Source organism: Lonchura striata, chromosome 1A (genome assembly GCF_050655825.1).
Source record: "Lonchura striata isolate lonStrDom1 chromosome 1A, ASM5065582v1, whole genome shotgun sequence".
Lineage (NCBI taxonomy): Eukaryota > Metazoa > Chordata > Aves > Passeriformes > Estrildidae > Lonchura > Lonchura striata.
This window is the reverse complement of record NC_140741.1, coordinates 6,803,140-6,826,933: the sequence shown is the minus strand read 5'-3', so window position 1 is coordinate 6,826,933 and position 23,794 is coordinate 6,803,140. Positions and strand designations below refer to the sequence as shown.

Here is a 23,794-nt window from a genome sequence, read left to right as displayed (position 1 = left end):
TGATTGATTACATGCTTCCATGCTAAATTGTTCTGCTTGTACATGTGCGTGATTTCAGATTAAATATCGCCACCTGTAATGTCTCTGGCACCTCTGTTTTGAAGACTGTTCCACCTACAGTACATGGTCAAGAAATCTTTATTTCAGTCTTCTGAACTTCTTATTTCTCTAGTTTTGTGCCTTTTCTCTCATAATTGATATGGCTGAATTAAGACTCATTGCCTGCTGCTTTTTATCTTTAACCAGAGTATTGAATTGATATTTGAACAGATTATTGTCCCTTAAGGAAAACACCCATGACTGATAACACCATACTTGCTGCTAATATAAACTGAAGCATATTCACATCTTTAAAATTAGGCTAAATTTAATATTTTATGGAGCACATTCAGTCTTGTATTCCATTTTTCATATGGATGTTGACAGTATAAGGAAGCTGGCTATAAGGAAAGGTCCAGAAATTTTATTACTCTCTTAATTTAACACAAAATATTTAAAGAATGCAGTGAGATTTTGTATATGGAAAAAATAGCGCACGCCAAACAATTTAATCTGATCATCCAAGAATAGTATCTGTTTATAATATGATTTAAAACACCAGCTAAGGCTGAGCAGACAACATTTACTATTACTTGATATATTTTTGAAAAGCTGTGAGACGAAAAGCTGACCACCCAAGGGGAAAACAATTGTCACTTGCTCTCGCTCAGACTCAGCAGAGTTTCTTTCAGTGTGTGTCACAACCCTTCAGTTTTGCTTCATGTCCTGCCCTTCACTGAATTTGGAAACCGTGACAGTCAGCAGAAGCAGCCCCTTTCTGACAGACCAACCCAGAGGATCCAGAATGAAAGACCCAACATCAAAAAATACACCCTGAAGGATAACGAGGCTGGGCCATGGGAGGATGCAATAAATTTCATGGCTATTAAAGAAAAAAAAGCACTTGAGGAAAGCAGTGATGTTCCCTGGATGAGGAAGATGCCGAGCCCCAAACCACAATAGCCCTTTGTAGTCACTCCAGTGCCATTCCTGTTTTATGGTCTTTGTAGTAGACCTCAGACCATAAAATCAAGAAATGTAATTTCACTCTGGCCCACACATAAACTGACTTTCTCCTCCTTGCTACTAAGCCAAAATTTAACAACAGCAGGAATCCAAGTAAACTCCTTTAGCAATGAGATACCCTAGTTTTTACAAATTGTCCCCAGGGACATTTGTCAATGCTGTTTGAAGAATCCATAATTAGCACTGAAACATGCTGAAATGCATAAATCTGCTGGGGTTTCTGTTCCCCCATGTTTGTCTTTTTCCTCTGCGGGTGATTAATTTAAGACTCAGAGAAAAACTTTCTCTTGACCAAAATTCATTAAACTTTCCCTATCCATAAATTTGGAGTGCAGCAGGGACCATTAGATCATCCCATGTGACATACTGAGCAATACAGGCCATGACATGCACAGCTACTCCTGCATTGGGCCAGAAAAGTGTGTAAAGAAGTATCCTCCAGAAAATTACAGCATGTTTGTGCTGGGAGTGATGTCTTCAGATAGATCGACTCTTTCTCAGGGCACAAAAAAAGGTGTTAAACTCTTTTAAAAGGTGAAGAGGGAATCCAATGTGGTTTTTTCCTCTTTGAATTTTTAATAACCTAAATGTTAAAATAATTGCTAGCAATAACTAAAGTATGGACTATATTTTCCTTGAATGGACATTTTTTGTCTTCCTTGCATTGAAGTGTGTCTTGATGATTCTAGAACATTCCTTTCTCTGCTAGCTAATAACTCATCAGTGTTCTGAGAGTCCTCAGCCAAAAACCCCTCAGTAGTTAGTATTTTTAAATATTTCTTTTAATCCATGTCCTTAGTGATGTGTCCTGACTGTGAGTGCCTCAATCCCAGTGGCTGTTTCTCTTGGACAGCACTTATCTTGTCTCTGCAGGCTAAATTTCTCTTCAGCATCCAATAAGGGAATATGGAAACATATTTTATCTTTATTGTCCAGTTATCACATGAGAAATCTCCTTTTTTTTTTTTTTTTTTTATGTTCACAGAATTTTTAAGGAAAAATAGAAAACACAATTCAAGGAGATAGGGTGGAGAAGCATTATTAATATGCTAAGGATATTAGAAATTCATGTCTGTCATCTTAGATTAGTCTAGATGTCATGTAAACACAAATACAGGGAAAAAAATATTTTCATATAAGCATGTGGGGGAGAGAAATTTAACTTTCACCTGGCTATTCAAGCAACCCCCACCAGTGCTTTGAAAACACCAGGCCCAGCAGAGATTATATTCTGTGAAAATAATGAAAGCTTTGTTCTTTCATCATATAATATTTAATGGTTTTTCTCCTGTCAAAGCTCCTTTCTGGTCTTGGACTAACTACTGTTGCAGCTTGCAGCAAAAAACATTTGCTAATAATAACCACTGGAGTGCTTGGAAACTGGTTTCACAAAATGTCCTCAATCTCTATTTTGTGAAGAAAAAAAAAGATGTGGAGAATTAACCATCTTTTTTATTTACAACCAGAAAAAAATAGTGTGTCCATGCTGCTATCCAGATTACAAAGTAAAAGCATGATTCCTGAACTTTATAAAGTGTAGATAAAGGCTCAGACTTCTATGAAATTTATTCATGATGGCTGTGAAGCAAAACCTCTGAATTGACCCTTTGGCCTGAAGTGACACATAGCTTGAGGGCAAAGGGCTATGGCACACATGAGGTGTTAAATAAATCTGAATTTTCCTCTGGCTTTCACTTTACAATGTCCTGAGTAGCCCAGAAAGCCCAGAAGGAAGGGTAACCCTCCTGTGGAAAGAGCCAGGCAGTTGTATAGGCCGGGGCAGATCACTGTGGGATGATGTGCTCATGAAGACATGTTCAAGGGGCAGAACTGTTTTACAAAGCCAGAGTGATGCCAGGGGTAGCAGAGAGGTTCAAAGTGTGGCTTGCAGCAGGGCCTTGCCAGTGCTGAGCTCCAGCTTCTGTCCCTGGCTCACACCAGATTCTGCAAAAGAGAGTTCAAGGAGCCCTGAAGACTCCTTAGATATAGAAACTCCTGACAGCCATGGAATCAGCTGCCAACAGGGAAAGTTTCCTCCAAATCCTATTACTCAGATCTTGGCTTCAACCCTGGAGCATTAATCTTTATATCCCCTGTAAGCACTGTCTGTGTTTGTTTGCTCTGTCCCCACCACAGTAACTCTGAATCTTCTGGGTGTCCCAAACAAGGACCAAGGCTCTCACTGCCATTTTTCTGTTTAAAACAGAAAAGCTCCTTAGGTGAAAGCTAGGAAGAAAAAAGAAAGTGTAATCCCAGACATTACACCTGCCCTGGAAGGACTTTAAAATTACTTTTCTAAGCTTAGAAAACAGTACTGATCTTTTGGCAGGCTGCACAAATAGCCAAAGCATATTAAATATACAGAATAAGTGATGTCAAGTAATGCAGTCCTAGTTACACCGTGTTGCAGAGGGATGGGAATGGTAGGGACACAAATAAGCTTGAAGGGATGATGTTGATACCTTATTGAATCTAATTTACTAAATTATTATCAATGAGATGGACAGTTAATTGCTGACATGAACTGTCAGCACTATTTGGTAGAAATCTCACCGTCATCCTTAACTTGTCAGTCTGTGCTACAACAGAAGGCTTCAAATTTAAAATGAAGCCCCTTTCTGATAAAGTTGCCAGGGAGAGTAAATAATTAAATGTATTGAGCTGTGGTGCTGTCAGCTGATCCCCTCTCAGCAGGCTGAGCTGGGTCAAAATCTGTCCTTTCAGTGAGGAAAGCAGCTCCCAGGCCAAAGACCTCCCTCCTGCTCTCCACCACTGGCTGCCTCTGTCCCTGACCTCTTCCAGGACTGCAAAACTTGCTCAGGAAAGGGGCTTTGCACTGAAGGATTTTTTGCACAGCACATAACATTCATGGCACAAAGCTCTACCTTGTTTTTCTGTTCAGCATCCTGTCATATGACTGAGGTGTCTTAGTGTTACCTCAAAATACTAATATCTTTGCAGTAGTGTTCCAAGAAACAGAGTGTGTTCAGTGTGAAGCAGAGAGAGCCATGAAGATGAAATAAAATTTGGAAGGAGAAAATGGTTCTGGGAAAAAAAAAAAAAGCTCATTTGAAATACTGAGAGAATAATGAGGTAATATAGGTAACATAATATTATTATTCAAAAGGACCATGGAAAAGGTTGGGATACAGGAAGGACCAAGAGTATAGAAGAATGAATGAAGACTACAAAGAGACAAAAAGGAAAGAAACAGGGAAAAATAAGAGGTGGAAGAAATCATGATTTGTTGGGCGTTAGGATTTTTCCTTTTGTTTCTTTCTCTCATAGAATTTTGTCCCATCTGTCACTAAGTGACAATAAAGACCAGTACTTAAGAGAGGCATAAAAAAGGCGGGGAAAGCATGAAGCTGGCTGCTCTCTTACCTGGGAGGTTTTCTCTTTGGAAGGGCAAAGATGCCATGAGATTTTGGCCGGGTGGTGAGGGGCTGGGCTGGGCTGCTCTTGCTCTTGGCACTGGAGTAGGCACAGCCGCTCTGCAGCCGCTGCCCAGAGGATTCGCTGCTTTTGTCATTCCATTCCATCTCCTGCTGTGGGTGAGCCTTTGCTCGGAAGAGCAGTCGTTGGACTGGGACATTATGAACACCCAATCTGACTGGGAGAGACCCTTTCTGACATTCCCCCTTCTCCCTCAGCCCCCTGAATTATCAGGCTAGCCCAGAGATCCGAGGCTTTGAGGGGAGGAATATCAGGAGATGGCACAGATTTCCAAAAGAGGCTCTTACCCCAGATAGGTTGGTGCAGCTCTCTTTATTCTGTGGTGTCCATGTGGAGAGCGGGGCAAAGAGGACGAACAGGAAATGTCAGGGGTCTGTATAGACTTTGGACAGGGTGGGCTTCCCTGGCTCTCCACCAACCCCGTTGGGGCAGGAAGGAGGGGTCCAGGGATATCTGATCAGAGTCACAGGGTCACAGGAAAGGGGAAACAGAGTGCCCATGAGCACAGTGTAACACCTTTCCATCTATTTGGGTGCCTGAGGGGAGAAACGCAGGACCCCAACCCTCTTCCCCTTCCCGGCTTCATGAGGCCGCTGCTGCAGGAGGAGCCTTGCCCAGTCCCACTGCCTCCTCCCCTACACTCTAACCCAGCACCCCCTGCCTGCCATGACACCTGCAGAGTTTCTGAGACATTCCCATGGCTACTCTGCTGTCTGCCCATCCCTGCTCTCCCGGCCACGGCGCCACCGTTCCAGCCCCCAGCCCGCCATTGCCGCGTGAGGGAGCGGCGCCCGCGCCGCTGCAGCGCCCCCTGCGGGCCGGGGGAACCAGCGCCCCCTGCGGGCCGGGGGACCAGCGCCCCCTGCAGGCCGGGGGAACCAGCGCCCCCTGCAGGCCGGGGGAACCAGCGCCCCGGCCCGCCCGCCCGGCAGCCAGCAGCGCCCCTGCTGGCCGTGCCCGGAACTGCGCCCAGGGAAAAGCGCCGCGGCCGGGAGTGGCTGTGGGCTCCTGGTTCTGGTCACATTTGTGCCAGTGTTGTTTGTTTGTTTGTTTGTTTGTTTGTTTGTTTGCCTTCTTATGCACGCTAGTAAAGAACTGTTTTTCCTTTTCATGTATCTTTGCCTGAAATACACTTAATTTCAAAGCTGTAATAATTCAGAGGGAAGGGGGGCATATTTTTTTTCATTCCAAGGAAGGTTCCCACTGTCTTGGCTTGTAAGATAAGCATGTATTCTATCTGCCATCTGTTGGAGGCTGGGCAGTTTTCTTATCTCTTCCAAGAACAATGTCTCCCTCAGGGGAGATATCTTCTGTTAATGGGCCATTGAACGAATCACTGCATCACTGGTAAAGTTACATCATCCCATGGTGAGATGCTCCACCCAGAGGGAGGAGCCAAGCATCCCTACCTGCATAAAATCAGCATTTTTTGGGACACCAGAGCAGCCCTTCGCTGGATTCCCAGAGGAGCAGCTTTCTTCTCTGCTGGATTCCCAGAAGAAGACCAGGCCCAACTACTCCATCACCAGACCTTCAGAGAAAACTCATCACTTCAGCAGCATTTCATCTGCCCCTCCAGGAGGAACAGCCACCATTTAACTGGACTATTACCAACACCCTGACTCCTCAGGGTGTCAGGTTTCTGTTTGTACTAATTAATTTTTTTTTAACTTTTAATTTTTTAAATTTTTATTTAGTTTTTCTCCTAGTAAAGAACTGTTATTCCCATTCCCATATCTTTGCCTGAGAGCCTTTTAATTTTGAAATTGTGGTAATTCAGAGGGAGGGGGTTTACATTTTCCATTTCACAGGAGGCATTTGCCTTCCTTCACAAACTCCTGTCTTTTCAAACCAAGACACCCACCTTCCTTGGCAGACACCTGTCTTTCAAACCAAGACATTATTGTAACTTTTTTTATTACTATTTTGTATAAAACCTGCTTTTGCACAGCATCTGACTTAACCATGTATCCAATAGAGAGCCTCAGAGAAGTTCACAGTCCTGGAAATGGAGGACAGAGACAAAATATATGTCCTTCACTCTGACTCTTCTTGGAAGCTGCAGCTGATCATTGTTTGGACACACAAGGAACAGATTAATTTCTCCAGATGTTCACCATCCACCCTTCCAGAAACATTAATGGGTAGGCCAGGGAATTAATGCTTTCAGCAGAAACTTCAATTTCCTCTGCTGATTCAGATGAAGTATTTTGTCAGAGTTTTTGTTCTGAAGAGCACCTATTCCAAATGCAGGGAGTCCACACCTTGGAGCAATGCCCCTCCATGTCACCATCCAACACCTTGAGAAGCCTGAAACCATCCATCCAACAACTGCTGATGAGCTACTTCCAAAGAGAATGAGAATGCAGCTTTGACTTTTGACTGTTTCACCTTAGAGAAAAAAGCAAACATTTAAATGTTTGAGAGGCTTGGAGAGTCAGAACAAGGATAATACTTCTCTTGAGACACAGACATAAGACAATTTCTGCAAGAGATTTGAACAGGAACTTGTCCATAGTTATGCTTACTTACATGGGAACAAAACATGTATCAATTTAGGCTACCAAATGTGACAGAATTCATTGTCTTACTTTTATGTATTCCTGTAGAAAAACTTGTGATGACATTTTTGAGAAGGCCCCAGGTAAAAAATGCCCATTTTAATTTGAAGAGGAAAGCTTCTTCCCACCAATTCTCAATGCCAGATTATATAAAAACACAGGTGAGGCACTGCTAAAAACACAGGTGAGACACTGCTAAAAACACAGGAATTCAGCAGCATCATCCAAGTCCTCCTGAAAAGCACTCAGATAGTTTTGAAAATACTATATCTAATATTATTGTCAGGCTTCCCTCTCATTCCCATTCAGGAGTTCCCACTGGCAAAAAGTAATCTCCTTCTGGAGGATGCAGACTTAATTCTATGAAAAGTGAAACAAGTACCCGTATTTCCTTCCATGTATGAATCTATCAGAGAAAGCAAAACAGGATTTGGTCTTCCATCATGAAGAGAATGTTAAAGAGGCATCTGCTTTATCCAGCTTGAATAATTTCAGTGAAACAGATGCCCAGGTGGCAGCCAGGAGATTTCTCAGCTTGGCCTACAGCTAATCTAACATGTGTGTTGTCCTGCCAAGTATCTCACCCTGATAAGAAGAGCAGCACTCTGTTATTTTGATGGACTTTCTGCCTGGAGTGACACCAACTTTCCTGTGGGATGGACAGGTTGCTCCACCTGACTGAATTTGCTCTCAAAATGCCCTTGCCACAAACCAATGAAAAAGAAAAAGCCTGGGAAACCAAAGGTGAAATAAATGGTGGCTCTTCTCCAGTGAAATCCTTGAGGAATTTAGCGATTGCCTTTAAGAGAACAAGGAATTCACACAAAAAGATCAACATCCAAATGTCATGCACAGAATCCATGGGAGCTGTTGAATACAGAAGTTTTGTAAAGCACTCACTTGCATAGGAAAGCCCCACATTTTGTGACAGCTGGCAGAAGATAAGAAAGAGACCCTTGATATGAAAAATACAATTTAAAAAATCAGCATGCCATTAAAACAAGCATAAATACACATTATATTACATGAGTGAAGTGTGTTTTCTTTAGTGCACGTGCCCTTTTTTATTAATTCATACAGTAAGTGCTAAGGTGTTTTCTAATGCCATTAGGTGCTGCTTTCAGTAAGTAATGGAATAAATAATTCTTGCACGGTTCTTTTCTGCATTGTGTTCTCGTTTTCTTAAGTAAAAGGAAATTGAAGCAAAACACCACAGGTGCCTCCTCCTTCCGAAGCCCAGTGCCCTAGCACAAAGCTGTGCATCATGTTTCTGAGGCACTCTGGCTCCCCTCGGGTGTGATAAACTGCACTTTGGGCACGATGAGTGAGGAGTTGGTTCTCCGTATGGAGTTGCTCCTCCGAATGGAGTTGTTTCTCCTCATGGAGTTGCGCTTCCTCAAGGAGTTTTGGTGGGACAGCTCGCTCTTCTGCAGGGTCTGGATGAGGATGGAGGGCTTCTCATCGAGCTCCCGGGCACTGCAGCGCGGCGCAGCCACTTTGACAGTGTTGCCGAACTTGGAGTAGTCAACAGCATACACACCTTCCTCCTCAGTGACAATGGGCACGAAGCGGTGACCCCACAGGATCTCCTCTGCCACGTAGGATGTTCTCGCCTGTGTCGTGATGCCCGTGGTTTCTACGACCCCTTCCAGTATCACGATGAGCTCCAGGTCCTGGAGCGCCAGGTCAGAAGCAGAGATATCATAAAGAGGACTCCGCTTGTCAATGACATGACAAATGATCAAGGGAGCCACCAGGAAAATGTTGTTGCTTTCAATGGGGTTATCCACAGGGATATCCACTTGGTGAATGGGTATGACTTCTCCTTCAGGGGTCATGGTCTTCCTCACAACCTGGATTCTCACTGAGGCGCTGATGATCATGCTCTTCCTCAGGTCCCCCACCCGGAACATGAAGCAGAGCTTGCCGTTGCGGATGGCGATGACCGCCTGCCGGCTGAAGATCAGTGTCTCGGCCCGCCGGTGAGCCTGCGCCGTCTTCATGAATATGCAGCCCAGCATGACAGCATTGATGATCAGCCCCACGATGTTCTGCAGGATCAGGACCGTGATGGCCAGGGGACACTCCTCCGTCATCATCCTGCCGCCAAAGCCAATGGTCACCTGGACTTCGATGGAGAAGAGGAAAGCGGAGGTGAAAGACCTGTAGGGGAAGATTGCACCCAGTTAACTCTCAGGACACTGAGCACAGACTGAGAAGCTGTTAACATGTACTTCCAGAAACAAACTTAAGGATCTGGTGTATGGCTCTAGCACACATAAGCCTTCTGTTAACACCAGCCAAAGCACTGCATGCTTGCTGGCTCAGATTTGTGTGGTTGGTTTAGTGTCTGATGGTGGCAGGGCAGACCTCAGAGCCTGAGCTCCTCAAAGACAATCTGGGTGACCCAGAGCAGCTCAGGGAATCTCTGTCCAGGAGCACAGGCTGCCCACTGGCTAAGTGAACAGCTCTGGAACAGCTGGGTTTTCCACCTTCTCTATCCCATGAAGCCCTTGGTGGAGAGAGGTGGTTTTGGCAACCATGGGCCATGACCTGGCACACTGAGACCCTTCCACCACCTGTGTAGGGAAAGGAAACAGGGAAAACTGCAGCACTTCACTCATGCTACCTGAATCGTGTCCCAGAATTTCCTGGCGGGGGAAAAGGGGCTTTCCCAGATTTGTGCCGTTTCCCAAACCCTTGCTCGCCTTGTGAGTGAGCAGGCTGCAGAGAGAGGCCGGTGGCCCCCAGGTGCCCCCTGCACACCCTGGCAGCAGGACAGTGCTGTGACCCAAGGCTTGGGTTCAGTTCACTGCCAGGCCAAGACCAGCAGGAAAATTTCAACACAGAAGTGGGATGTAGAATTGTGGGTTAAGTTAAATATCCTAAAATGCTACGATGCTGGACATCAGCAAATGCTGTCGTCAAACTTCCCAAAATACATTATTTATTGTAGCCACAAAGTGATATCCCCTGTATATATCAAGGTCCTTAACTTCCTTTTATATTTATTTATTCTTTATTCCTTCCAGATACATCCTCCCAGTGCAAGCCAATAAATATGAAGCATCCCAATGCTTAACAGGGTAATACCAGTGGGAAATATATTCTGCCCATGAAGATGGGTCTAAGTAATTAATTTAGCTTGCTTTGCTTTTCAATTAATCTGCTTTTAAATACTTTTTTTTCTTTTCTAGCCATAATTTCACTGGGGTATTGAGGACACATTTAAATAGCATAGGCAATATCAAGGATAATTTTCTGTGCAATGAGAAAGTCCATATTTGAGAGAACTAACCAGTCTCTGTGCAGGTATCTTTGAAATAACTTAATATTTTGCCTTTTCTATTCTTCTTAATCACTAACAAATTCCTTTGTATTGTGGGGGTTTATTTTGTATTTCACTCTGAAAAAATCAGGGACAAAGGAGTTACTGAATAGAATCCATAGAATGATTTCTTATAATCATGAATAGTTCGTTACATGCAGAATGAAGCTTCCGGATTCAATTTCAGTCAGCTTAATTCAGTTTAAAACTCTGTCCAGTAAGTAGTCTGACTTTCCTTAGCAATACCCTTCTTTAAAAAAAAAAGAAGAAAAAATCCCACCTTTTTAACAGTGGAAGTAAGTGAAAGAGCAAGTTTAGAAAACATTTTAACCATGTGAAATGAGAAAGTGCAAATCACACTGTTCCCAGGTCCTTCCCCTCAGAGCTATGTAGCAGCTTTCCTTTTTGGATGTTTGCTTTCTGTGGCAAAGAGATGTGAGGCTTAGAAATTTCTGCACTACTTTGTAAAACTAAAGGGCTGTGCAAGCTCTAGACACTGGTTAAAATTTCCAAAGCCAGGCTTTCCTCTAAATATGTAATGGCACCTACCCAAGAAGCTCTCCTGAAATATCTGTGGGCCTAAACCTCAGGGGAGTAGGCTAAATTTTTTTGTCATGATTTTGGCATTCCAATACTAAAGGTATTTTACACCCAAAAACTTGCTATTCTTAAAGATGTCAACAATCACATCATTACTTCATGACTTTGACCAAAGTGGTAGGCAGATTTCCCTAGGAAAGGAAAATATTTCCCATGGCTTGGACATGGGCACTGGAACAGCTGTTGCCTGGACACCCCATGAGGGAGGGGTGTGTGCTCTCTGGTATGGGCTAAACCTGAAATGATATTGATTCATTCATTTTGCTTCCTAGCAGGCAACCTGGAAGAGCCACAGGCCCCAGTTGGGATGAAGCCCTTGGCCGCCAGCTCAGGATCTGCAGGGTGACACAGCAGGCACGCCGAGGGAGCCACCAGCCACGTGCAGAGATGTCCCCTCAGCTGACCCTGGAGAGCTGCAGGGTTGTAGCTGTTCACTAATTCCGGTTGGACAGATCCCACAAATCCCAGAAATGCCGGGGGTAACACTCCTGCGGGTGCAAGCTGGGTCATGACATCTCATTTCAGAGGAAACTGCTTGTGGCCAGACATTGGAAAAGAAACAAGACAGCAATCCCTGCTCCAATTCCCCCCAACCTGGTGAAGGGTATCTTGGAAAAATCCCCTCTTCTTTTACCTTACAAAATCCCCATTTAGCAAAAAAAAACTGTCAAAACAATGACGGAATTAAATCTCTGCTACCTCATAAGCCAGATACAAAGGCCCTTCAGACATGGTGAGGTACCTCAAAACTTTGTGTGAGAAAGGAGAAGAGGGAAGTGGATTCACTGATATCTCAGAGCACCCTGCAGCCCACAGACCCTCACAGCAGTGCTATGTGTAGAGGCAGATTATCTGGGGCAGCCTGGTGGTACATAAACAGGACTTTTCTACCTAAAAAAACTAGTGCTAAAAAAGCAGATTTAATTGATGAGATCCTGAAGTGATCTTATGGCTTACCCCGCTTGTGTCAGCTGTCAGTACCCTGACAATTGTCATGGCTGTGGGGACAGACAGTAAAATACTTCAACAGGTGATATTTAATCCAGTCATCCCTTACATTTTCACAGTCTGACACAAATGCACGGTGTGGAAAGTGTTCCTCTGTCCAGCCACTGGCCTATTGCTTTACCAAGGTATTTTGAAGCCCTGCATATTTAACACTCTCAGGAGAGTCATCTTGAAACACACTTAGTTTTGCCCTAAGTGACACATTTCCTGGCACCTCTGACAGCCCTGCCTGACACCCAGGGCTGGCTCCCTGCCTCTCAGGCACCGCTCTGGAGGGAGCGCCTCTGGCCGACGTGGCGCTGGGGATGCTCCCGCTGCCGTAGACAACGTTACAATACATATAACACATACCCACTCTTGCAGCAGGCTCTTATCTCGACAGGCAATCGAGTTACCCACAGAGTGTGGAGACACATGAAAAGCAGCAGGTCTCCCTCTCTTTCAGATCCTGTAAGGAATCAAAGACATCTACAGTACAGTATTTTCCAAGCCCATGAGGCTTGCTGAATTTATGCAATCTAGAGGAAAACACTGCACTTTTCAGCTGTCTCAACCAAACCCAACGGTTCATGTAAACCAAAAGCTGCACTTCAGACAACACCAGGACAACTGGCAGCTCTGTCCCCGCCCTTCCTTCATCCCACCAAACTCTACTTTACCTGACACATGTCACGCACGGTGTCCACTTTGTGCTGTTCGAAGGGTTTTCTGTGCTGGGGTCCATGTCGCCATGGGCGAAGGCCACCAGCCACCACATCATGGCAAAGAGCAGCCAGCTGCACAGGAAGGACATGGTAAAGATGACCAGAGTGTGACGCCACTTCAGGTCCACCAGGGTGGTGAAGATGTCCTGCAGGAATCGCCCCTGCTCACGGATGTTCTTGTGGGCCAGGTTGCAGGCGCCGTTCTTGGCGATGAAGCGGGCTTTGCGCGGGCGGTCACGGATGCGCGGCTTGCGCAGGTTCTCGGCAGCGATCCGTGCCAGCACATACTCTTCAGGGATGATACTCTTGCGAGCCAACATCTTCCTGCCACCATAGTCCACTCAGCAAGATGCAAAAAGGGGGATGGTCCCTCTAGCAAGTATCTGCAGGGCTCGCTTTACCCTGCAAAAAAGAGTGAACCTGGTCAGAGTTGTCAGCTGTGCAAGAAGCCCCGATTAGGTACCCCCTGCCAACCCAACTACATTAAATGCTGGTTCTACAGTGCCCTCTCTCTCTCAGACCATCATTTTTATATGAGCAGCCGGTGACAGCTCGTAGCAGAAATGAAAGATGCTATTTGGAGACTCCTTGCAGGAAGGGAGGCTGCACAGCAGTCTCACAAAGTCAGTGTAAAGTACCGTGACAGACACCACCTCGGTTCCTCAGGCTGCTTCTCCGGGAGACAGTAGGGCTCAGATGGGGATCAGAACACGAAGCACTAAGTTATTCGCATCCTTCAGGACCTGAGGAATCAGACGTCTGTGGTTTGAGCCGAAGTTAGTCTGCGGAGACGCGTGGAGACTCCCTCCTCACGGCTGCAGCCCCGCAGCGCATCCAGCAGCCTGCCGGGAGCCCCTGCCTCGTCCCCCGAGAGCATCACAAGAAGGAGCTGAGCTGGAGGTGCGGCAGGCAGGGAACGGGACTCCTCGGAGCAGGCGGTCGCATCTTCCCTCGCAGCTCTCCTTCCCTTCCGGGATCAGGCGGGGAAACCCTCCCTTTATTCCCAAACTTTGTCCCCAAACGGGTGACAGAACAGACCCACGGAAAGCCCGGCTCCCCGGCGGCTGGCCCGTCCCACCGGGGAGGGCAGGGCTGTCTGACCCCCCGACGCCTCGCAGGGTCCCCCCAGCCCCCGCTCACTGCAGAACGGGGCGGGACGCGGCCGGGCCGGGCGGAGCGCGGCGGGCGGAGCGGGGCTCGGCTCGGGGGATGCGCGGAGGGGCCGGGGCGGGGCTCGGGCCGGGGTTGCGGGGCTCGGGCCGGGGATGCGGGGCTCGGGCCGGGGATGCGGGACTCAGGCTGTGGATGCGGGGCAGGGCCGGGGCTCAGGCTCGGGGCTGGGCTCGGAATGCGCGGCCGGGGCTCGGAGCGGCGGCCGGGATGCGGAGCACGGGCGCACACGCACACGCTCCCTGCGCTGCGCGGTGCCTGCGGACGATGGGTTGAGGGGGTTTTAGGCAAGTTCCAGCCCATTTAACAGCGGGACGAGGTGCTAACGCTGCTGGTCTGTGCCATTTCTCTAGTTACACAAAGCTGCGCGCCTGCCTGCTAACCCTGGCAAGCCAAGAGTTGCGCCTTCCTAACTTTATCTTCCCTCGAATCTAGCTGAGACAGAGGAAGCGAGGCTTGTGCGTAAGAGTTTGGGGGACCAAAGCCAGAATCTCACGACCTTTGCAGCTTTGGACAAACTTAATTACCTGTCTCTGCAAGAAAGGAAGAAAGACATTTCTTTTCACGGGTCACAGCTCTTGCTGAGCAGTGTCAGGCCCGTTGTAATGTTCAGCTGGGAAATGCACACTGGCAGATGGGGATTTGTATTTGGGATGGAATTATGTACAATGACAACCTCTCCCCCACCTCCCCAGTGAAATCCCTGAAGTTCTTTCTCTTTCCCACTGGTTGAGGTTAACAATTTTGGCCCTTGTGTTTAATGGAAACTTGCATTCTTGAAAATTGCAGGGGTTTTTTGTTTTGTTTTGTTTTGTTTGTTTGTTTGGTTTTTTGTCCTGAAATCTTAGCGTTTGCAATGGGAAGAATAAACAGTACATCAACTTTATTAAAATATCTTAATTCAGATTTTAATGAAGCAAAATGCAGAGATTGTGTCAGATTAACTCCCTCATATCCAAGGAGTGTGAGAGAGAGTGTGTGTGTGTGCGTGTGTGTGGTAGGGAGGTTCCAAACTTTTCTGTGTATTACTCAAGTGAATCACCTCTAGGGCATAAAATTTCTACAGAACAAAATTCCTCACTCCCCTCTGTAAACTAGGGAAAAGCTTGACAGGCCTGCTGCAATCAGGAAGGTTTTAAGCATATTCAGGCTTGGAAAAACTGAGAAGGCACATTTGACAGGCAGTGTAATCCTCAGCTTGAAGATATCCACCCTGCTGAACACATGCACGTGCTTAGCTTTAAATAGATGAGTGGTTCCTGGAAACTTCTCCAGCACTGGCCTTTGCTAATACCACATACCCGGTAGCCAGAGGAGACAGACACAAAGCCCCAGTCATATTAGGCAATTAGCTAAATATTTATGTGTGAAATTAACTTTAGGCAGATGGGAAGATGAAAAATCAGGGTCTATGCCAAATGCCTTTATATTCTAACCAGACTCTGAATACAAACACATAAAATCACTTGGGTGGGTATCTGCAGGGTCAGCATTGTTGGTGTGTGGCACTTCATGGGCCAGGCTTGGAGAACATGGGAAATTATCTTTCTACAAATGAGGTGGCAGAGACAACTCTAGAGGGGCTGACTCACTTGTTTCATGCAGCTCCAAAAGTGCATCTCACTTGGATGCAACTATTGGAAATAACTGGTTTAATACCAGTTCCCTTTCCCTTTTTCCCTTGTCCTTATTCTCTTCCTCTGCCCTTCTCCCGTTTAGCTCCTCTGAAGTATTTGTTCTGTTCTAGGGCTAGAAACAAGATTGGTGTTCCCCAGTACAGCTGCTAGGTGCACTTAGAACATAACTGCAACACTTCCCACCCCTCACTTCTTCATGAGATCCTTGACTTGTATGACTTTGCTTCTGACACAAATTAGCTCATGCCACATGCCCAAGTGCACAGTTTGCTCTGAAGTTCTTGAAACCCACAGCTTTATAATCGGGGACACAGAAGCACCAAAAAATTGGTTGTTTTATTTACTCGCCACTTCAGAGCATAAATGCACGTGTGTGGCTGTTTTCAGCCTTATCCTTTCTCACTCAGCCCCTCAAGCTGCTGCTGCTTCCCACCCCATCGCTGCAGGTAGTGAGTGCAGCTATGCCTGTGTGACACACAGTTAATGTGTGGATTAGCAGCTGGTTTGGATCAAGCCCATCTTTGAGGGCAGGTGGGAGCAAGGAGCAACATTCCTCAAGCTACTCAAGTGGAACAGAAACTGCTGCCAGCACTGGCACTGTCAGGAGTTCCCTGTGAGTTCTCAGGCCCATGTGTTCCCTACTAACCTGCTGGAGGTTTCCTCCCCCTTATCTGGGCACCAAGCAGAGGCTGAAATTCTTGTAGCTGAGATAGGAAAGGATCCATCAAACACACGCAAATAGTCTTGGCATAGCTCCAGTGTGGCTGAACAAAAGTTACTGATCCTTTCACCCACCATCACACATTGCAGAAAAAGTGCTCACAAAATCCCATCTTTTCCTCTCTGCTTGTTCAATACTGGAAGAGATGCCTTCCTCCTCACTTCTACTGGAAATGAGTTTTGAGGAAGTCTGCTGGGCCATGACCACAGGGATGTGAGGGTCAGGAGCTCCAGCCATGATTCTGAGCACAGCATCCATTTCCCCAAGTTCCAGTCTATGAATATGCTCTGGAGAGTGACAGCTACTAAAACCCTTCCCTCTGACCTTTTAAATACTTGCATGGTTTCCACATGCACACTTCAGTATGAGATTTAAGTAATAGCTGGGAAAATCTCCTAAAACATCTCCTAACCCATATGGTAGGGAACAGAGTGTCTGAAGTGTTGTGAACACAGCCTTTTCAGGAAAAAAAATGATCAGAATTGATGGCAGTTTTCGGTCCAGTTTTCTTATGGCCCTTCATGTGTCTCCTTGCTGTTTCATTCCCCTCCACCCACAAGCATTACTGATATTATGGTAAATATCACTTTACAATTATGCCTATCTAAAAAACAGGATTAAATAATGCGCTTAGACATGAATCTGAAATTTCCACATTATAGCCCTGTCCAGCCCTTTCAGAAAATCCTGCTTTGTAATAAGTTTTGTTTGAAATTCTAATCTTAGCTTAGAGATAGGATGACTTTGCAGGCTTCCAGAGATGTCATGCACTTAGAGCGAGGCTTCCACAGAGACACAAAGCTGATAAGCCATATTCGGATAGCGTGGGTGAACTCTTCCCTACATGAGCTGGCAGGACATCCATCAAACATGAAAGAACAGAAACTGCAAACTAAGGGCATCTGTTACCCTGAGCCAGCTCTTTCCCCTGCCCCCTCCCCACCCTCTATTTCATGCAAGAGCAGCAGGACAAAAATAGTTCTTATCATCAGAATACATGTAACTAGTGCCCCTCATCCAATGCAAGTTGCATAGTGAGGTTTGTTCATTACATGCCTTTTCCTGGAGTTTATCCTAAGGCTCTGGGAAGAGCAACCCCAGTTTGAGACTGTTTCTTTGCCTCCCCATGCCATAATTTATGGGAAGGCTGTAAATCAGTTTCTAGGTGGATTGAACATGGTTACAGTGAGTCTCTAGCTTTGTTCTTAGAGTGTGATGTCCCTTAGGTGCTTCCCCTCCCTGGCTCACTGGCTTTTCCAGGGTTAAATTAAGATTATGCCATTGACAGAAGGGAGATGCCATGTCACACCTTCAGATCTTATCACACAATATCTGGCAACTCCAAGCCCTCAAATCTCAGATACTCTGGTGGGATCTGAAGAAACAGATGGCCCCAAATCTGAATGATTCAGCCATTAAAATCTGCAGTACTCAGAGATTCTTAGGCTCCCACCTTCCTGCCTCTGATGGAGAAGTCTAATGGTCATATTGCTGAAACAGTAAGGGCCTAATGTGGCTGGGGGAATAAAAACACTTATAACCATTAAATATGGAAGAATATGCTGCCTTGGGGCATCTGTAGCTGTGATCCTGAAGGGTGGAGGTTCTGGACCATGTCATTTACACAAAGCTGCATTAGTTCCTTAGTTACATGGTTAAATATTTTACTGCACATTGAAGTGATATTTATGGATCTAGCCCAAAAAATCCTGAAATAAATTAAAGGGAGAGTTAAGAAATGTCATGGGAATAGCTGTGAGGAACTCTGGTCAGTCCTAGCTGGGACTGTTCATTACTTACTTATACTTTTAATCCAAAGATTGTATAACCATGTAATGTATTTATCTATAAAGCAGTCTAAAATACATACATGGGAATGAATTGCAGTGGCCACTGAAATGTGCAGTGTGCTGGATTATGTATTATTATATAACAGCACATGGGATGAAAATCCCCATGTTCCATGAAAATGAATGGAGGCATCTTGCATGTGATGAATGACAATTACACCTAATAGAAACCAATTAAAAATATATTTTAAATAACTGCTTGTTCATAGTGTTCAGAAGGTGGTTTATTATGTTAGAGAAATGAGCAGCCCCTGCCAGGAATGTCTGTTCTGTTTCCATGGGTAGTATCTAGCAGCAGGCAAATGCTATCAATAGTGAATAATTAATAGTAATTGTAGTAAATAGATTTTCTAAAAATCTCTCTTCTCTTGACAGATTGCACTTGGAAGCTTCTTGGCTTCATTCAAGCCAACACTTTAAGCTGTGCTGCCAAAACAAAACAGCATCAGCAAGTTGCTAATTTGTACGAGTCAGCGAACTTCTGCCTCACAACAATTTTTTTCATCATCTGAATACCTGATAGTTTTTCCCCACAGTTCCGCACAGAGGTCAGTTCTAGTGCAGAAAAAACAGAGCAGTAAAAACCAGTGTGGAAATGATTGGGATGTTTGCATGGCAATGAATAATGTGATTTACAGTTTTGTTTTCAGACTTTTCTTAGTAGTCTCTTAGTTTTGCCTCTGAAAGGATTTAGTTTCCAAAGAAACTGAGGAGTTCTTCACATGCCACCATGGAATTCATATCAGAGAATTTACATAACATATTCTGATTTTAAATAAGGCTTTCAAAAGATGCTACTTGAGGATGCAAGTATGCTGAGTTAAATCTTGCTTTTAATCACATTTAGTGGGAGAGTAATTGCTCCAGAGAGCTTTTTACAAGTGGCACTGTGGCTTCAGTGGATATTTTAGAGTTGATTTTGACTGGCAGCATCACACTGGGGACACAGGGTTACAATGCTTCCAGTGGGAACATACTCCAACTTCTGACTCTAGATAATGGAACCATGATAATGAAGACACAGCCCCTGTCCACAGCTTTTTTTATAAAGGTAGCTGTTGACTCAAGTGTGTTATATCTCCATTTATTTATTTTTTAAATAAAATACCTACAAGCATTTATGTAAAATGATTGTGCAAGGTTTCCTTCAGCTTTTCATGATGCATTAACAAAATTGCCTGTGAATGTATTGACATCTTTACACTATAAAGCACAACAGTCCATTGCTTTGGGAAGCAAAAAGATCACGATCAATTAAATGAAACAACTTATTGCACAATGAGTTTTTACTACTTGACCACATTTGAAATTATATTTCTACTTTAAGAAACCACAATTCAATATTATTGCTTTTTGCAGTGGATTTATATATAATGAGATGCAAACTTCTCTGGGCTATGTTCTTGTTGGTACTGAGTTCCACGGAGGTGTATGAATTTATAGCAGAGGTCTGCTGCTATAACAACCCTAAAAGGGGCTTGTCCAAGTGCTTGAAAAGCGTTGGAGAATATATTCTTTCAGCTGAATGATACAGTTGGGAAAAGCAGGAACACTCCTGCAAATAAAGATCTTTTTCAGGTCTGCAGTGAGACTGGAACTTAAAAACACTTGAGATACCTCTTGTATGCATCACTTAGCCTAACAAAGCAGAGATCTGTCTCTGCAGACTTTGCCTTGCTTATGCCCCTGGCTTAACAGAGCAATCCCAAACTGCTCAGGGCAAGTTCCAGTGTTTCCTAGCACAATTAAGTTTGAGCTCAGTAGAAGTTTTATGGGATATTTCTAGTTTAGAAGAAGCAGGCCTGAGATGTTATGAGCTGTGATGAGTTTGATGAAAGGAAAGGAGCAGAGCCAGCCCTTAGACCTGGCTCAAGGGTGGGAAAGATAACCATTGGTTGTAAGCCCAAGGTTAAGAAGCACTGCTGTGGCTCCACGAGCAGTTGCACAACCAATTTCTGTTCTCAGAGGGGACCTGGAGGAAAGATGGGAAGGGACTCTGTGAGAGAGTGCAGTGGTAGGAGGAGGGGGAATGGCTTCCAATTGGAAGAGTATAGGTTTAGATTGGATATTGGAAAGAAATTCTTCCCCTGTAAGGGTGCTGAGGCCCTGGCACAGGTTTTCCGGAGAAGCTGTGGCTGCCCCATCCCTGGCAGTGTCCAAGGCCAGGCTGGACAGGACTCAGAGCAAGCTGGGATAGTGGAAGGTGTCCCTGCCCCTTGCATGGGGTGGAACAAGTGAAGCTTTAAAGTTCCTCCCAGCCCAAACCATTCTGTGATTCTGTGATTTGCAACAACTTTGCTGTTTCTCTCCCAGGAACAGTTAACAGAAAAATAATGCAGATGGAATGAGAAATATTATTTAGAATCTATCACAGAGATGTCTTTCCTCTGTCTATAGTTACATTTACACATAGCCAGAGTTCAAATTCAAAGCTCCTTTGCAAAAGAAGGAACTTCATAGTTCTGAAGCACAATATCACAACACTGAAAGATTGCTTAGTTTAATGCTTAGAAAAACAAACCAACCCCCAGACATGATGTCACTAGAGTAAGTGTCCCCCTGAAGAGCAGGAGTGTTATGACAGAAAGAAAGGAAAGGGGAAGGATAGTGAGTGCAGAGCTATGTGAGAGAAAAAATGGGGCAAAGGGCATGGAGCTCACCTGGATAGGAGTGGGAGGGCATAGGCAGAATAAGGAGCATCCAGAGATAAAAGCAGGAGCCTTAAAGGTCTGTGGCACAAGGAGATGATGAAGAAAAAAGAGCAAGGAGGTTGTGGAAGAGAAGAAGGACTTACCAGCAGAAGAGGCAGTGTGATAAGACTCAAAGAAACAGTCTCCAGGCTGATGTCTCCTTTACTGTGCACGTGACAGCCTTAGGAAACTGCTCCCAAACAGAACAGATGTCAGACCTTTACATGAAATCAAAAGAAATTTGTTTCAAAGATTTCATCCCTTCTTCACCCTTTTCAGTAACAAAACAGCTGTGCAACCACTGGCACCACCCTCCTCCTTTAGAGGAAAACACAAAAATTGTTCAGCCTAAGCCCTTGGGGAGTCTGTACCATCATGTGGACAGCAGCTATAATGGGAGGAGATCTCCTGTGTCTGCAGCAGGTTATGTTCCTTATCTTGTAAGATTTGTGTATGTTGAATGGGACTAATGCTTTAGAAATGGGATTGTGCTTTTAAACCTGCTGGGCAGCAGTAGGACACGCTGTCACCCAACACTTCAGCCATGGTGAGTCCAACACTGGGGCCGATATTCCTGCACTCCTCCCTCCAAACAAATGGAGAACGATGAGTTCTCTCACCCCATCACTTGTTCATTTTCTCACATATCTATTTTCTTTTCCATGTGTTCAAGAAGCAGAGCTCAATTCTAAAGCCGGAGGTGAGCAAAGGAGGTGCTTCTCACACCTGTAATGGCTCTGGGACAAACCTAAGAGAATAGAGGTGCTAATTATTGGCCCCTCTTAAGTATTACAAGACATAGTCCCAGGCCCATGGCAACCCTTTAATGCAGTGGGAACAGGGATCTCATTGAACTGGCTGGCACCTCTTAAAATAAATCAGGATTGCATTGTTACAAAGACACACAGATCAACAAAACATTTTGCGTTTCATCTTTATACCCAGTCTGACAGCAGGGAATCCAATTATCTTTTTGCTGAACACAAATTAAATTAAGAATAATTTTGGGCATGAAATTTGGATAACAATATGTGCTTCTGCTGCAGGCATCTTCTTTTACAAAATGTATTTCATTTGAATGACAAAGATCACCATGGGGAATTAATCCAGAAAAGAACAAAAATGCTTTCACAGCAGTAGACAGGGAAATCACAGAAGTACTTCCTCTCATCAAATGTTCAACACTGAGTTCTTTTGTTTAGTTGTGTCACACAGCTTTTATTTTTAATAATTCAGAGAAAATAAAAACTTAAAAAAATCAATTTAAAAAGATAAACCACTGTATCATTTTTTACACTGTGAGACTAAATGTAAGCCAAATTTCAAGTCCTATGACAAATTATTGCGCTTTTTTTTGGGGGGGGGGACACAGGGGGGCAATAGCTGTGCCTTATGTTATTTGAATGCACTAACAATAGGCTTAAGTGCACTCAGTGATCTTCCCAAATGTTGTAGCAGCAGGTGAATAAAAACCACCTTGAATAGTACCAGTGAAGCTGATCTCTCAAGCTGTACCTTTGAAAATATGCCTGTGAAACTCCTTTTGGGTGTTTAGTGTCCATGGGTCAGGATCAAACTATGTGTGACAGTCAGGTGCAGGCAACCTTTGCAAAGCTGCCTCATGTAAATATGTGTCTAACTTCATCTACATTCTTGAAGATGTAGCAATAATTTGAAAATCACACCTTCTTGCACTAGATCTGATTTAGAGGTAGGCCACAAATATGTAAAGGAAAATAAAGGTTGTCCCCAAATAGAACTTGAAGGACTAAAGACATATAAAACAATTAGTGGTTTGTTAATTACATGCAATTTTAAGCAGAACATTTTAGTAGACATGTTTAAAGGATTGGCTAATACCAAGTTTATAAATTCAGATGATTTTTAATACAAAGTCTTGAGATACTGTACAAAATTCCTCTATAAGCAAATCAAAGCATGCATAATCATATGATTATCAGATGATTTGAATCTTTAGTGAAAGTTGGAAGAATCAATATGGATTTAGGAACTGACTGTAGGAATAAACCATTGTTGCAGTGAAAATAGTTCTGTCACGACTGAAGTGTGTTTACTAAACTGAAGGACAGGAAGAATATCCTTATTTCTGATGAAATTCCTTTCCCTCATTCACTACTCCTCTGCTACAACTTGGAGAGCAAAGTTTATGCCTTTGGAATGCAGCAGATTGCCCCAAGTGTGATGGGCTTGGATGTTTTTCCTAATTTTTCCCTCTGGGGACAGAATGCATCTGGGGAACCTCTTGCTTCCTTGACAAACTGCACGATTTGATTTCTGGTTCCAGCATAACATATGCAGTTTATAAGATCAGTGCATTCTTTTTCTCTCTTTAAACAAAACTAAAGTCAATAAAAAGTCTAAGGAAAATGTCTAATTCTCAGGAAGTAAAAACTTCTCCCTCCATGTGTGTGTGTGTGTGTGTGTTAAGTTTAATAGCTTTGAATAAAGTGACATTTTTCCTGCTTCAAGGCAGACATGTATTGCAATAGGCTTTATTAATTTGGAAGATGGAAGTGTGAAGAAAGAAGCTCTAAAAAACAAAACAAAACAAAGCAGGTAAAAGTGATGTTACACTAAGTAGAAAATATTTGCATTTCATCTATTTAAAAAGAAGCTGTTAGAATGCATCGTGTGGCTGTTCACATGTCAGCCCGGACAAAGGAAGCGAAGATGCCATCTTCCTGGGAAAGCAGGTTCTCAGGAGTATCGTATTCCAGAATGTTCCCCCGCTTCATGACGATGACCAGGTCTGCAGTGAGGATAGTGTGAACCCGGTGCTGCCACGAAGGAAAGCAAACAGGTTTTCATTTGGATAATTCTCACTAATGAGCCTCCTGCAAGGCAAACCCCATCTGGGAAAGTCTGTCCTTGTTTACAGCAATATTTGGAATAGATCCTTGTACTTTAACATGAAGAGATCTTCAATTACTTGACAGCCTCTGCACCAAGCCTGAAAATACTTAAGCATGAGCTTCGCTTTTTG

The 23,794-nt window shown here is 44.4% G+C and overlaps 2 protein-coding genes across 17 annotated transcripts in view; both read right to left on the bottom strand.

Moving 5' to 3' along the window:
• Positions 1-6,421: 6,421 nt before the first annotated feature.
• On the bottom strand, positions 6,422-13,694 carry KCNJ8 (potassium inwardly rectifying channel subfamily J member 8). Of its 3 annotated transcripts, none has more exons than XM_021539153.4 (3): positions 13,361-13,694; positions 12,678-13,124; positions 6,422-9,245 (listed from the first exon to the last, which is right to left on the bottom strand). In XM_021539153.4, the coding sequence occupies exons 2-3, from the start codon at positions 13,040-13,042 to the stop codon at positions 8,345-8,347; spliced, it is 1,266 nt and encodes a 421-aa protein (XP_021394828.2). In that variant the 5' UTR covers positions 13,043-13,124; positions 13,361-13,694; the 3' UTR covers positions 6,422-8,344. The 3 variants fall into 3 exon arrangements, with proteins under 3 accessions (XP_021394828.2, XP_085425494.1, XP_085425495.1); XM_085569368.1 differs by having other exon boundaries at positions 13,376-13,694; XM_085569369.1 differs by having other exon boundaries at positions 13,466-13,694.
• Positions 13,695-23,287: 9,593 nt separating this feature from the next.
• The window catches only part of ABCC9 (ATP binding cassette subfamily C member 9), a 69,505-nt gene continuing 68,998 nt past the window's right edge, over positions 23,288-23,794 (bottom strand). For 9 of the 14 annotated variants that reach the window (XM_085569357.1, XM_085569360.1, XM_085569356.1 and 6 more), the window contains one exon: positions 23,448-23,588. Coding sequence is in view for 3 of the 14 variants with exons in the window: in XM_085569353.1 (XP_085425479.1) it covers positions 23,451-23,588 (138 nt within the window). In the remaining 11 variants the exon portion in view is untranslated. Of the gene's footprint in view, positions 23,589-23,794 lie in introns of all 14 variants that reach the window. The other 5 variants (XM_085569353.1, XM_085569362.1, XM_021539188.4 and 2 more) reach the window with 1 other exon arrangement.

Excerpts from the sequence above, each read along its gene's own strand:
- KCNJ8 (XM_021539153.4), bottom strand. The coding sequence starts at position 13,042 with ATGTTGGCTCGCAAGAGTATCATCCCTGAAGAGTATGTGCTGGCACGG. Across the intron at positions 9,246-12,677 it reads CCGTGCGTGACATGTGTCAG|GTCTTTCACCTCCGCTTTCC; the intron begins GTAAAGTAGAGT and ends CTTCCCCTACAG.